The following is a 15,847-nucleotide window of genomic DNA, read 5'->3' as shown; positions in this document are numbered from 1 at the left end:
ACTAATTGCTAATTACTCTGATGTTAAACACAATTATAAAAGCAAAGTATACGTTTTTAAGTATTCATTTCTAAAGGAAGGGAGAAGAGCACTGACAGATGGACAGCATCAAATACGTTATTACAACACAAACCATGTTTGTAATAAACTTTTACATGAGCGGGATATTCGTCCAGGGTGCTGCTCTCAAAGTTACAGCACTGGTCACAGAGCGGGCACACGCCCAGAAACAACACTGCAAGAGTGACAGCGATTCAGCCTATCACCGTTTACGGTAGGTGGGACTTCCGGTGACATTGACAAATCAGTAATGGCGACATAAGAACAACTTAAACATGACAGCAAAACAACACCGAGGGGGAGTGAACTTATGGACAGCAGTCATATTTTGAAGAAATATTATAAAAATTTCATCTAATTATCTGCAATTTCAATCCAGCGAAAAGGTAAAACGACTAACGGTGGTTCGGTTTTGATGAATACTGAGGTGTAACTACTGTTAGGAACTGCTAACTGTCCAAACTTTCTAACACGGACGCAGTTCGCTACATGGAAACCAGAGCCAGCTAACGGGCTATGCTAGCTGACGTTAGCAGATGGCTAAGTTACCCAACGATCGAGCAAAGCGGCAGCGAAAAAACGGCCGAATTTAGGGCTTTTGTGAAACCGCGTGTCTATAAACGCGATACACAAGTTAAATTGTGCGTCTTTAAATGTTAACTAGGTCATGTCAGGTGCTCGACTTTCATCTTAACTTTGATTTTGTCTGCATATCCGTTATGGCCACCAGTTTTTTGGGGAAGCCATGATCCAATCAGAGTGGGCTCTACAGTTGATCGAGCTAACGTTACTGTAACTGTACAGGGACGGTCGGAAAACAGGCCAGCTGGTCCTCCAACAGCGTTTATCTACGTGGCGCTGATTGTTATGCATGTTTTTTGTTTTTCTTATAGGTGTTTATGACATCGCTGTGTTTTCTAACGGTGCAGATACGTTTTGCAGTCACTATGCAGCTCTATAAGTCAATCATGCTATGGCTGTTGAGACCCTGGAAATTTCTGGCTCATAGTGACACTTGTAAGCAGAACATAACGTCAGACACACGTCAGCTAATTCTTTCTATATAAAAGAATCCTTTCACGCAGCCTCGGGTTTTATTATTCTGTGTGCAGGAGAGCTTTGCCTTTAACCCTTGTGCCCTCAAATTTTGCACCCCTTTCCACACCTTCGTGGACAAAAATGTCCACGCACAAAATCTGCCATAAAATACAGCAATAATTTTTCTGCGTGTTTTCATAAATCACCAACTTTAACCTTTTTCAAAATGAGCAAGCGTTAAATGATTTTCAGAATTTTAACCCTTTAAATCCCGGTTTAAACATTTGAACCAATGCATTTTGTTTTTACCCCCCCACACACACACAACACGAATTATTTTCCGTATAATGAATAGAATTGGGGATACGGACATGTCAAACATCAGCAACAAGTCTGATTTGAATGGATTATTATTTTTTGTGTAGTGCACATGTATAATCATAATCAGCATACTTTATTAATTCCTAGGGAAATTATGTGGGTTACAGTTGCTCCAGTACAGTAACATTAACAAAAAGACTAGACTATGTAACAATACAATATTTTAAGATATAAGAAATAAGGAATAATACACACCCAATCTGCCATAAAATCCTCATAAAGAAATACATTTTTCTGTCTTTAATTTTTCATAAATCATTAATCAACTGGACTTTCTCTCAAAGACACACATACGTCACATATTCAAAGCCTGGGTATTTCAGTTCATATTTGTTCATATTTCATATGTTCTGTTGTGTTTTCAGTGTTGTTGCAGTTTGCATAATAAATGTTCTCATTGATGAATTAGATGTTGTTTCACACACACATCCATACAAACCACTCCTGGGGCTCCCTGGTGGTCACAGGACTCCATAATACAACTGGCAAAAATACAAGAATTTCATGCATTGGTCTACTATGGGGAAATGGTTGAATATGGTGAAGTACAGTAAAAATGTCAAATATCACTGCTTTTCTTCCAAATGAAATGCTAACATTACAGAATGCATGGTTTTATACTGCAATGCAGAGAGATTAAAAAATGTTGTTTCAGTGAAAGTGATTGAGGCCTTTCTGTCCACGAAGGTGTCGAGAAGGATTACCAGGCACTACACAAAAAATACGAGTAATGAAATTAAATCAGTTTGACATGCCCAAGACTCTAATCACCACCAATGTCCTATTCCCATACTATTTATTATATGGAATCATAATCAGGTTTAACTGTTAAACAGGCATTGAATTAACTTAGTGGCTGTTTCCGACATTCTTTGATCACTGATAAACATGATTGACGTTGTTCACAAACAACAGCTAACATATTAAAATCCATTTTTGGATGGTATGTGCCTCATCTTGTTTTCATAGAATTAAAATCACATCAGTCATGTTCTTATTTTCCTCCTCTAGCTGTCTGGTACTAGGGCTGGGCGATATGGCCTAAAATCCATATCGCGGTATAATTTGAAGCACGTGCGGTAACGATATATATCGCGATATATACGTTATACATTTTCTTCTGTATTTTCCACACTATAAGGACTTAAAATCCTTTAATTTTCTCAAAAATCGAGAGTGTTCCTTATGTATGAATTCTGGTTGTGCTTACTGACCTGGAACGGATTTCGGCTGCAGAAATCTGTTAAAAAATGTTTTAGTACAACTTTGGTAAGCCGCACTGCTTGATGGATTGTCAGAGCATTACGGCTGCCATAGTGAGGAGCTCCGCGGAGTAATCTGAGTCCAAAACTCCGTCTGCTTCAGGTCCCAAAGTCAAACGAACACTGAGAGTTAAAAACGGTCTGAATTCTTTAATCTTTAATAAAATCATCAGCGTTGCTGTTTTATCGGGTGTAACAATTAAGTTTAACATCCAGGCATCCATGAAAACAGAATTTATTAAATTTAACGGAGTTAACAGTTAGCAGGAAGTTAGCTCGCTAGTTTCCACCTAAACATTTCATACCATGTTCTGACAGAGATTTCTGAAACTAATTCAAACGTACAGCTCTGCTACCACTTCCAACATAAATGAAGACAGGAAACTAAACAGCAGTGACGTTTGCAGGGTTACTGAAGTTGGGCTAGCTGGTATATAATGTTGTGCTACGTGATTGCTAGCGACACAGCTATGTTAGCATAACATTAGCACAGTGAAGCTGGAGGATGAACGCCAACTTTTTTTCCCGCTCGATAAAAGTTAACGTGACGGATTCTGGTGGTCAGGATCAAATACAGTCGCATAGCAGGATGCTATACACGGGCCAAACTTCAGTCAGGAGAACAACTGAGATTATTCATCCACAATACGAGGTTAGTTATTAACATACTGCAACAACACGGGAACAGAGCAGCTGCGAGAGAATTCAACATTAATGAATCAATGTTACGGAAGTGGAGGAAGCGCAGTTTTTGGCTTTCCCCATATTTCAAAAGTGCTTCATCTCGTTGCTATGACTGTCGCCCAGCATAATTTGCAGATGATAATGGTTGTAGCCGCTGCGATGCTTTCGACCAAAACAGGCGCAGCTTGATGACATCATCAACATGCGCTATCGCAATAGAGCGGTATAGTCAAAATCTCTATCGTTGGCCAAATTTATATAGTTTCTATCATATATCGTTTATATCGCCCACCCCTATCTGCTACTTTCACAGGTATTCAGTAGATGTCCGGCCCCTCAGAGACATCAGGTGGTATGTCGCATCCTGGCCCTTCTCCTGGGGCGGGTATGTCCCCAGGGCCCATCTTGGGCCCCAGCCCTGGACCAGATCCCTCACCGAGCTCTGTTCACAGCATGATGGGCCCCAGCCCTGGACCCGGAACACCCAATGCACCTCACGGCATGCAGGGCCAGGGACAAAGTGATTACTCTCAGGACAGCATGTACTCTATGCATAAGGTACAGCGTGCAAACAGTACTACAAACTATGTCGTGATGTCATTAGTGCTAAAGGAAACTGTTAAAGTAGATATTTATATCACTCTGATGGATTCAGTTTTTTTAAACCTTTTAGTATGCTCACTAATAAACCGACCAAACTAAAACAAGGAAGGGAGGAAACATTAGGAAGATATGAAATACTTTATTTATCCTTTTATATATCACATAAATATATATTAGCTTAAATGAGGGAATACGACATATCTGTTGTTTGATAAATTGATACAGACATAAATAATAAATGTGAATTTTTGCAGTACTTTTATAATCTTTTTATACTCTTGAGTTCATGCAGTGGAGGGTGGAATAGATTTTTTTGTTATGGTAATTTTTAAAGATTTTGGCAGTTTCACAGTAGAATTACTGATGTTACTTCTGCTTAGGCAGGCAGTTCATTTTGCTGCTGTAATAATCCCAACTTTGGAACTAATAAAGGCTGTCTTATTTTATCTTATCTTATTAATGTTTATTTTTGATATGATTAGAACCATCAGTGTCCTAAATTCAATCTTAAACTGGCAGGACAGTGTGTTTTTGCAGTTAACTTGTGTAGATCTGAAACATATTTTGCGTTTTCAGCCCATGGAGGGGATGAATGACAAGTCAATGGCAGAGGCAATGCACTTTGGTCACATGAAAGGTGTGGGGATGAGGTCTCTCCACAGTGGCATGGGACCTCCACAGAGTCCTATGGACCAGCACAGCCAAGGTTTGAAACCCAAGTCCTTCAGCTCTCTAAGCAGCCTGGTTTATTAACTTAACCTCATCATCCACTTGTGGTGTTAATGTTTCTCAGACATCTTCTAAATATAAGAGTTAATATTAAACAAGGAGGAAGCAGCAAGGAAATAAACAACCCAGCTGTGTATTTTCCTCTTTCTAGTGTGTTAATGATTAAATAACCTCTAAGACTCATTGGCTTTTGCTCTGATCCCGAGGTTGTGACCCAATTCTTCAAGGCTTTGATGTGTGAAACCTCCTTTCTGTCCACTTAAGGGTACATGTCTCCCCACCCATCCCCAATGGGAGTCCATGAGCACGCTTCAAGTCCCATGTCAGGAGGCGGAGGTGGACCTACACCACCACATATGCCCCCTTCCCAGTCAGGCCCTATGATGTCAATGGATCCCCAAGGAGGCATGCCCAACATGGGCCAGCAGGTGAGGGGGTCATCTGCTTTTAGTCCAGTACAGCTGCAGCAGCTCAGAGCTCAGATTCTGGCCTACAAGATTCTGGGTCGTGGGCAGCCGCTACCGGAAAACCTTCAGCTGGCTGTTCAAGGTAAAAGGAGCCTACCCACAATGCAACAGCAGCAGCAGCAACCACAACAACAGCCGCAGCCACAGGCACCAAGTGCCAGTCCTTACAACAGGCCTCCAGGTACGATACAGATTTATGTTGGTACAAATATTTTGTGAGTTTCTTTGTTGTGAAAGTCTTTGAACATTAACAAGTAAAGATAAAGAAGAATTATGATTTTGTTTTTGGTTCTTTGTTGTACCTTAATGTGAGACTGTAGTGTAGAAAGATGCCTCAGTCAAAATATAAACTGATCTAATTACATAGTTTAGTTTTGGGTTTACGTTGCTGTCAATAAATTGAGTAAAAAGCTTGAAATTGTCACTGAGCCCAGATTGAAACATTCATATTGAACCTGTTTTGTCTGACAGAGAACAGAGATTTGTGTGATTAATGGTGTAATGACAGAAAAGAGGCGTGAAATAATTTTCCTTTACAGTTTCAAATTGTAACGGACAAATTGTTGAACTATGAAATCTGTTATTGTGTTGAAAGGTATGCCAATGGCACCTATGGGGGGTCCCCAGTCGAGTCCCTGCCCAGCCCCAGCCATGCAAGTACTCAATCAAAGCACAGGACCCAAGCCTTGGGCCGATGGTAAGTTTGGCAGGTGTATGTGGTAAACATGGGCTCTGTGGCTGGACCGATAACACGGGAATCTGCATGTGGCTTCACAGTCAGTCCCACTTTTCATTCCGCCCAGTCTAATCCAACATGCAGTGCCCAACAGATCTTTCTGTCAAATGGCTTAAAGCAGAGAGATCCCCAAGCATTTACTAAAACTTCAGTTCAGCAGGTAAAGGTGAAGAGAATAATGGTGCAGTAGTAATATGACAGAAAGTATGACAAGAAGATGAAATATTTAGAATGAATAGTAAAACAGTCATAAATTAAAAACAGATACAGAACAAGAAAATCTCAACTTCCACTGTGGTCGATTTAAAATTGAACAAATAGAAAAATGAATCTGTCAGAAGCTCAGGGAGATCTTTCTGACAGCTAATTGCTCCCAGGTGAGGACACTGTTTCCTCTGTCATGAGCTCTGGCGTTGTGTTGGTCAGTTAACCGTGTATGAGGAACGGAAAAATTGACCTCCTGAAGCCAAAGGGGGAAAAATCCATAAGATGTGTGTAAGTGCCAGGTTGTCTGTAAACACACAGGTGCATTTACTGAATTGAGAAAACCCTGGTTGATGTGCGTGTGTTCATAACTTCCCATGTGATAATTTGGTATTTTTGAATAATTCCCAGTGCAGACATTTTTACAGACGGTATTTTTACCTAACGTATCCAGTTCGTCCCTTTGGGGTCATCACAGTGGATCCATCTCACCCTCTGCACCGTCTTCTCTCACACCAATGATCTGCTCATCCTCTCTAACTACATCTGTAAACTTTCTCTTTGGCCTGAAAACTTTCTTGTGTCTTTATAATTCTTTGTGCAGCGTATTTCCTCTCTCTCGTCTGTAGATGTTCAGACCATGTCCTCTCCAAAGATCCAAGCTGAGCTGTCCCTCTGATGTGCTCATTTCTAAATTACTTCCACCCCCATCTTTGTCTTTTATGTTAGTGTCTCCAAACCATCATAGCAGGCCACTCACATCTTGTAAACCTTCCTTTTCACTCTTGCCGCTGTCCTTCCGTCACCGATCACCCTTGACACTCGTCTCCACCCTGCTTCACTCTTCTCTTCACCTCTATTGTCCACTGTCAGTTGCTTTGAATGGTTGCCCCCAGGTATTTAAGCTCATTAAGCATAAAAAAACTCATGCAGCTTGTTGTGGTTAAAACCAAACTGAAAAAAACGAAACAATACTGACACGTTAAATTTTTAAAAACCTTTTGGTACTGAAGGAATTTGAGATTTTGGTTATGTGGGACTGGATGCAATAACCAGAAGTCTTTGCTCTCCAGGTCAGTGTGCTGAAAATCAAACCATTGCACAGAAGCAGCTCACTCCTGTTGCTAGTGGTCGCCCCTCTCCTGCACCACCTCAGGCCTCTGCTGTGCCAGCTGGGCCCATGCCGGGCAGTTCGGGGACCCCTCAGCCTCCTGGGCAGCAGGGGTCCGTAATGCTCCCGATACAGCACAAGCAGAACCGCATCACGCCTATCCAGAAGCCCCAGGGCTTGGACCCAGTGGGAATCCTGCAGGAGAGAGAATACAGGTAGACACATTCATGTATTCATCAGTGGTCTCACAATAGTGCAAAAACTTCACATCTACACAACTCATCACAATAAAGAATGAAACTGCCTGCATGAAATCAGTGGTAAAGGAAAGTTTGAAGATGAATTTATGTGTCAAGGTCAAACTGCTGCACATAACAAACTGCATTGCTCTGCATATGTGACATTACATGTTTTTCACTTGAAATGAGTTTAAGTCACATATCCAAACATTGACTGTGACACGAAGACTTTGCGAGCAGAGTCTGCGAGCGTTTGACGAGGGTTAAGGTTACAAGCTTTACCCGTATGAATATGATAACGTGAGAAACACTTTGTGGTGGAGCCCCTATGGCCTTTCTTAAAGGTGCCTCGCGTGCTCAATCACAACTCACTGTTATCCCCGCAGGCTGCGTATTTTTCTAAAAACAAAGATTGCCGAAGGAGACGTCGGGAAGCCTCCACAGACCTTAATCTTGTTTTGGCCCTAAGGCTTGTTTTTCTCTCCATAAATTTGATGTTGTTTTGATGATCTCTTCTTCATGTTGTCTTGACCGACCTGCATTGGTTTAGACATGATTAGAGAGAGACTTGTCCTCAGTCCACCTTGTTTGTCCAGTGAATACATTGTGAAATACTGTGCCTCTCACAGTGTTGTGGAACAGCACCGCATTATTGTCAGTGTTATGTAGTAATAAATATACTCCTGAGGCTGTTGAATAATCAAAACAACTTTAGATCTTATTGATTTAATGCAGTTTCCCCTCAGAAAGCTACCTGATGATACTACTAAATAAGTAAAGCTCACAGTGTAGCTGCACCATGGATGTGTGAAGAGGACCAGAACTCGTACTGCGGGCAACAGACCACCCAGAGATATAGGGGAAAAAACTTTCAGTAAGACTACACAAAACCTGCAGGTTTTATGGTTTAGTTGGACCCAGAGTGTCATCATCTGTGTTAACATGCACCAAAGAAGCTAAAGAAGCACTTGGAAACTAGACTTTAAGCCTGAAAGATACTTATTCAGCAAACACTCAGTATGCACCTGAGGCAATGAGACCATGTGTTGATGGAGGCTCTAATGAAGGTAACTGCAAAACAAAGCATACGTCAAAAAAGTAAGTGCCATGCTAGATTCAGATGTTGCAGATTGCTGTGAAAAGTGCAATCTGCATCCAAATCCCATCTAAATAGTGTGATAACATGAATCACATTCTATGGCCTTAACAGCTGACAGGTCTCATGGCAAATGGATATAATAATAATAATGGATATATCACCATCGTCCAAATTTCCAGTGATGTAAATACCTGACAGCATGTGGTGGCCAAATGCCTCAATAAAACACTGTATGTGTGTCCAGTGTCCTGCAGTTTAACCAAATGTCTCCGTAATGTCTCTCAGACTGCAGGCTCGGATTGCGCATCGAATCCAGGAACTGGAAAGTCTGCCAGGCTCGCTGCCTCCGGACCTCAGGACTAAAGCCACAGTGGAGCTCAAGGCTCTGCGTCTGCTCAACTTCCAGCGTCAGGTACGCGGCAGCTGCAGCGTTTCATGTTTCACGTGACTGCATCAATGTAAATGCATAACTGCAGCAGCTCGTAGTCGAATGGAAAGAGCTCACTTTTGTTATCACTGGAAGTTCATCGGATCACCTGCCGTGTGAGTGTGTGTGGCGCTTTTATCGATAAATCCACTCTGGGCTGGCTTGCTGCTCAGGTATTCTTAGAACGGAGATGCCATTTCCACTGATTTATGTTAAAGGTACATGTACATACAGAGTTTGGACTTCTTGCTCTCAGTCAACAAAATACATTCATCCACCTAAAAATATGATTATTAATTTGTTTTCTTTAGGCTGGCTTTTATTGTTGTTTTGGTTTATCGACACTTTCAGAATTCTTAATTTCTCTTATGCAGTCGTGCTTTCCCATATGGAAAAGATGTATATAAATCTATAAATACAGGGCTCTAGACTAACTTTTTGCCATGGTTGCACTGGTGCGCCTAAAAATAAAATTTAGGCGCACCAGCACAAAATTTAGGCGTACAAGCACAAAAGTTAGGCGTACCCAAATTTTTAAACTGCATTACTTAACACCGCAGTTTTACATATTCACGTTTTTTTTGATTTGTAAATGATTAACTAACAACCTTTCAAAATGATTAACTTGACACCCCCTTTGCTGCCCAAATTAACAGCAGCTCCATCAGCCCCCATAGCAATGATTTTATCCAACCAGTTACTGCACCTGGTCCCCAAGAGCAGCAAATGCTTTCTTTGAGGCAGCATAAATTCCTAAACAAATTAAAAAAAAATACCATTTACTTATCAGATCAAGAGTTTACAATGCAGTCTTTTTCAGTTTGAGTTTCTATATTCATGTATTATTGCTATGTTTAATTTTCAATGATAAGAACATGCTAGATATGGTTAATTCAGTAACACGACGTAATATTATTAATCATATACATAGGCTACGTGACATGACATGGCTTACCTTGGGCATGGGCATGCTGGACCTCAATGTGTCCAATCAGTATATTCGCTGGTCTTCCTTTTTGCAAGATACGAGCGTACACAATGACACATTCTTTTGTGGCGATGTCTGTGTCTCCATCGATCAGGAAGGCCATGTATGTACTGTTCGCAATTTCCACTGACGTCTTTTTTTTCAGTGTGTCAGCGATTACGCCTATAAACTGGGCGCACGCAACATCATTGCTGTATGTGGGGTTTATGTCCAAGCCATTTTTCCTGTGAAGAGTTATTTCTGACTTGAACTTAGTAAACGGAACTTCTTCTTTTGCAATATTGTAGGCGATGTTAAACTTAATGATCATCTCGGCCTCCTCCGATGACCTGTTTACTCCTGCCTGCCGCTGAAAGGCAGTGGGGAGCGGGGACATTTTGGCAGAGCATTTATCGCGGCATATAATGTGTCTTCTCGATGCTGTATGCTTTTTCAGCGTTTCAATTCGAAACGTATTAGCACCAGTGACAAATGCTGTGTTGCCGGCCATGGTCTTTCCACACTCGCGACAATAAATGCAGTGCATCATATTGTCAGCTTGGCTGTATCTTAGCCAGGGAAACTGGTCAAGCCACTCGATTCGAAATCTATACATTTTCTCACTTTTACTTTCAGTGGACTCCGGCTGGGAGTCGATCGTATGTGGCTCATTTTCTGATGCCGTCTCCGGACCAGTGTTTGACAAAAACGGAGAGGTTGATGGCTCCGTGTCAGAGCGCTGGCTCAGAATTTTGGACTGATCAGGCCTTAACTTAACGAAAAAGTTATCAATTGTTCTTTTCATATTTTCTCAATACCAACTTCATACACTTCTGACCTGGGCTACTCACCCATCTCTATCTGCCCGCACTTTCAAACGTAAACACAAGTAGGTCTGCAGGAATATCTGGACCACGGCCAATCACAGAGGTCCCCGCCTCTGAGTATCTCTGATTGGTTTAGAACACGACATGGGCATAATGTGTGCCTGTTGTTGAACACACGGAGACTTTCAGGGTTGCTGAAACTTTTTTTCCGAGAAAATACTTGGTTGCACCGGTGCAACCAAGTATTTTTTATTAGTCGCACCATGGAGAAATTTGGTCGCATTTGCGACCAAATTGGTCGCACTCTAGAGCCCTGAAATATATAAACAGATATAAGATCCCTTGAAAAATTATATAATGAAACTTGTATGTTTTGGATACTTACTAAAACAATATATGAAAGTAATGAGAAAGTGGCCACTTTCATGAGTAAATCATATATGTTTTTACTATTTCTTTTCCATATGGGTTTTAATGAAGTGGACCAACCCTGTTTTTAAAGGAAGCTCATTCAATCATGCAAACGTTTAATTAGAAGTCAAATTGTTCATTTTAAGCCCTTTGATAATACAATAGTGCCTCAAGCTGCAGCTTAGCACTATTTTCAACTCATACTCAATTTGTACTTTAGAGATACAGGTGAGATTAGATCACTTTAGAGTTTGATAACCCGTTGATGAATATCCCAGCTGAGGCAGGACGTCGTGGCCTGTATGAGACGAGACACGACCCTGGAGACGGCCCTCAACTCGAAGGCTTACCGGCGCAGCAAGCGGCAGACGCTGAGGGAGGCACGCATGACCGAGAAGCTGGAGAAGCAGCAGAAGCTCGAGCAGGAAAAGAAGCGCAGGCAGAAACATCAGGTGAGTCACACCAGAGTCCATGTAACAACCCACAGTACTTATTATATCATTCATCTTATTGTTGTTCTTGTAAAAACTGCAGTGCCATGGAAATCATTAAAAGTAGTGGTGCAACGGATCAAAAATCTCACGGTTCGGATCGGATCAATTTTCAGATCAGCAAAAAAAGAAAAAAGACAAAAATTGAACATTTACTTGAAGTATTTTTTGCCTGTTAAAAACATTCATCTCTAATAGTAATATTAAAAAATAAATTATGGTTCAATATAGGGCAGTAGAGTCTTTGTATCTACCACTCAATTCAATTTTATTTATAAAGCACCAAATCACAACAACAGTCGCCTCAAGGCGCTTTATATTGTAAGGTAGACCCTACAATAATACATACCGCTCATTACATCGCACTCCGCTGTGATATAATGAGCGGTCACGGTCACGTAGCTTTCCGTTGACCTGCAGCTCCACCCATTTTTAGTTGGGCAACAGAAGATGCCTGGGACAGTTCAGCCATAACTTTAAACTTTTCCTGCTCATACATGCCTGGAACGATCTTGTCACTAAAGTGGACGCGCAACGGGATATCATAGCGTGGCTCAAGCATGTTCATCGTAGTTTAAACCCCTTGTTTTGCACAACAGAATACGGCGTCCCGTCTGCAGCTAAACACCCCAGTAGCTTCTGTAATAGCTTTAGCCCGGTCAGACTGGGCAGCAAAGGGCTGCTTAAATACTGCAAACTCCTCTGCTCCTCCACTTGGACCACTAGCGCTGACCATAGCTATCGCTTGACAGACTGACCACGCGCACCATACACATACTTTTTTTCCTTCTTTTTCGGATCACGTGCATGCCGAACCGTGGAGTGGGATCGGTTCGGATTACGGATCAACCGTGATTCGCTGCACCACTAATAAAAAGTATTCATGACAATTTTTGGTTAAAAAAACAAAACGCTACCGTCTCATTTCCTGCAGTCAAAACAAATGCAACAAAAGCAATCAGAAAACTGTCAACAGTGCGACAGCATCCAGCAGGTCCTCTGTGTGAAAGCAGGTGACAGGCTGACAGGAAGGAAAACTCATGTGGCGTCACGGTTGTGTCTGCAGTGACGGGAACAGAAACAAAAACTTGTGACTTGTTTTTCAGGAATATCTCAACAGCATCCTTCAACATGCCAAGGACTTCAAAGAGTATCACCGCTCTGTGTCCGGTAAGATGCAGAAGCTCACCAGAGCCATCGCCACCTGGCACACCAACACGGAGCGTGAGCAGAAGAAGGAGACGGAGAGAATCGAGAAGGAGAGGATGAGGAGACTCATGGTGAGGAGCGCCAAACCAAGATGAATCTTTTTGGAAGTCATGTGTTTTCATAAATGCTCAAACTAAAAGTTACGGATATACATGCTGATTATTCACTATAGTGGCTACAAGCATATCACAGCTTACAGTAAACATGTTTGCTGCCAGCAAATAAAGGATCTGGGCCTTCCTACAGCCTGCTGAGCTTGGACCAGCCTGCTGGTGCTGTTCTTATGATGCCAGTTGTTGTCACTGAGCTCAGTGTTGGCTTGACACACTTAGACATCTGTCTAAATGTTGCTCTCTGCATCTGTATAAGAAATGCCCCCAAATGCACAAAGCAGACCAAAACTGAACCTTTCAGAATTAGTATTTAATGTGGGTGATGGTCTCAGTGAGAAGCAGGATTAGACTGTCCACTCGTTTTCCGCTGTTCTCATTCTTCTCTGGTGTCTGATTATATTCCGACTCATTAAATCAGAGCTGGAGTTTGTCAGCTAAATAATAGCACACGATACAAACGTCCACAGTGGCGTGCTGCGGCTCTGCGTTCCTGTTTCGCACTTCTCAGCCCCCCACTCGGCTGCCAGCGCTGTTAGTGCTGCTGAGGCCTCATTACACGCATGACTGAAGAGAAGGGAAACTGTAGAAGTGTCTTATGATACAGACAGAGGAGGACTTTGTGACAGAGACAGTTCACAGATAAGGTCGCTGGTGTGCAAATACACAGTTTAGCCATTTAAAAGTCTGTCTATTAGTTTTTTAAAAATTATTGTTAGCATGTTTTGTAAAGGATCCATTTGTAATCATAATAATAATTAAAGATCCTAAAGGTTAAACTGGCAACTATATGAGTGCAGTGGAGTTAATTTATAATTCCGTCCTGTTATTATAATGGATCATTTACACTTTACCGTTACAGCAGCTCTCGTCTTTAATTTGATGTCACTTTGGCTCATCCAGGCAGAAGACGAGGAAGGGTACCGAAAACTAATCGATCAAAAGAAAGACAAGCGTCTGGCCTACTTGCTGCAGCAGACGGATGAATATGTGGCCAACCTCACCACCCTGGTGTATGAACACAAAGCTGCTCAAGCTGCCAAGGAGAAGAAGAGGAGACGGAAGAGAAAGAAGGTAGGAGGACGAAGGTCAAGTGTGTGCTCTGTGCAGCACTCAGCTTCAAGCAAACATAAACACAATAAAGTGGCTGCTGCTGTTTATCCTTATGTGTAGGATATGTGGCCTGCAGTGTCATATTCAGTTCAGGGCAGTTTGTTTGCTCTTCTCTCAGTGTTCTCAAATGCTCCTGAGTAAATGACTTCACTACAACTACACTCACTGGCCACTTTGTTAAGTGCACCAGTTCAACGGTGCATTAATGCTCATGTTGCAGCGACTCGGTGTGTGCGGCCACGTAGGCCAAGACAACCTGCTGTGGTTCAAACCGAGAATTAGCTCAGGGTCAAGGACAAACGGGGATTTAAGTGCCGTTGAATGTGGCGTGGTGGTTGGTATTTCTGAAATGGTCTGGAAAAGAGAAAATATCCGGTGAGCAGCAGTTCTCTGGGTGAATGCCTTGTCGATGTCAGAGGTGAATGGCCTGACTGCTTCAGGCTGATAGGACAGAAACAGTAAGACAAGTAACCACTCACTGCATACAAGGCATGCAGAAGAGCATCTCTGTGTGGGCGACAAACCTCCAAAGCAGCACAAGACCACTGGTGTAAGCTAAGAACAGGAAGCTGAGGCTCACAGGGTCGACAACAACAGGCTGGATAAATGTTACCTGGCCCGATGCTTTTTGATTTCTGCTCTGATATTCAGACTGTAGGGTCAGAATTTGGAGTAAACACATCCTGCCGTGTATCAGCGAGTCAGGCTCCAAGTACCAACAGGATATTGTTTAACAAAAACACCCCAGCTATTGTGGCTGACCTCGTCCATCCCTTTGTGATAACGGTGTACCCGTCTTCTGAATCTGCTTCCAGCAGGATAACATGTCACAGAGCTGCCTTACAGTAGTTTCTTGAACATGAAGAGTTCACTTTATTTAGTGGTTCTTCACAGTAACCAGCGTCATGGATGTGCAGCAGCTCTGTGATGCTGTCGCACACAGTATGGACCAAACTCTGTGAGGACTGTTTCCAGCTCCTTGTTGAATTAAGCAGTTCAGACGGTAAAAAGGATCCATCCTGGTCCTAGCAATGTGTACCTAATAAAGTGTCATGTGAGTGTACAACAGGAACACAAAGAGCACCTCAGATTTCCCATTCCCTCTAACCTATTATTATTATTATCAGTGTTTTTCCAGCTTTGATATGAGTCAGTGTTTTGAAGAAAATGCCATCTGATTGGTTGATGTGTTATTTATGTAGAAGGTGGATGGCGATGGTGAAGGCACTAGCGCAATTGGACCCGATGGAGAGGTGAGTTACTGTTCATGTTAAATGTAAAAAGTGTTTTGTAATTTGATCTGCAGCTAACTTTGAGTTTACTGAACGCCACCTCATTGTTAGCACGATTCCCACTCTGCAGCTTACCTGCTCAGGACTGCAGACAGAGTCGGTGCTGAGATGTGACAGCAGTGGACATTTTTTGTGGAGACTAAAAGTGGCAATAAAATCACACGAGTCCTGCACTTATGTTCAACAGGTGGACACAAACATGAATGAGTGACAGTCGTACTGATGGATGTGTAAATAATCAGCTGTTAAAAATCAGGCACTTCTGTTTCAAAGACTTTTTCAGGGTTCACGTCCCCCCGATGTCGACAGATGTTCGCTCTTTGTCCTCTGAATGTGTTTAACTTTCAAAATTAGTAACGCTGATAATTATCCCTCTCGTGCATTTGC

At 42.1% G+C, this 15,847-nt stretch overlaps 1 protein-coding gene across 1 annotated transcript in view; it reads left to right on the top strand.

The window, feature by feature from the left end:
* Positions 1–319: 319 nt before the first annotated feature.
* smarca2 (SWI/SNF related BAF chromatin remodeling complex subunit ATPase 2) overlaps positions 320–15,847 on the top strand; it is a 59,419-nt gene continuing 43,891 nt past the window's right edge. Inside the window, exons 1-11 of the mRNA XM_014408140.4 lie at positions 320–446; positions 3,739–3,983; positions 4,605–4,734; positions 5,022–5,405; positions 5,820–5,921; positions 7,238–7,490; positions 8,899–9,025; positions 11,524–11,697; positions 12,843–13,016; positions 13,959–14,129; positions 15,371–15,421. Of these exons, the coding sequence (XP_014263626.1) occupies positions 3,750–3,983; positions 4,605–4,734; positions 5,022–5,405; positions 5,820–5,921; positions 7,238–7,490; positions 8,899–9,025; positions 11,524–11,697; positions 12,843–13,016; positions 13,959–14,129; positions 15,371–15,421 (1,800 nt within the window). The 5' untranslated portion in view covers positions 320–446; positions 3,739–3,749. The remainder of the gene's footprint in view (positions 447–3,738; positions 3,984–4,604; positions 4,735–5,021; positions 5,406–5,819; positions 5,922–7,237; positions 7,491–8,898; positions 9,026–11,523; positions 11,698–12,842; positions 13,017–13,958; positions 14,130–15,370; positions 15,422–15,847) is intronic.

Source organism: Maylandia zebra, linkage group LG12 (genome assembly GCF_041146795.1).
Source record: "Maylandia zebra isolate NMK-2024a linkage group LG12, Mzebra_GT3a, whole genome shotgun sequence".
NCBI classification, from domain to species: domain Eukaryota; kingdom Metazoa; phylum Chordata; class Actinopteri; order Cichliformes; family Cichlidae; genus Maylandia; species Maylandia zebra.
Note: the sequence above shows the minus strand (reverse complement) of the source record. Positions and strands in the feature narration are given on the sequence as shown.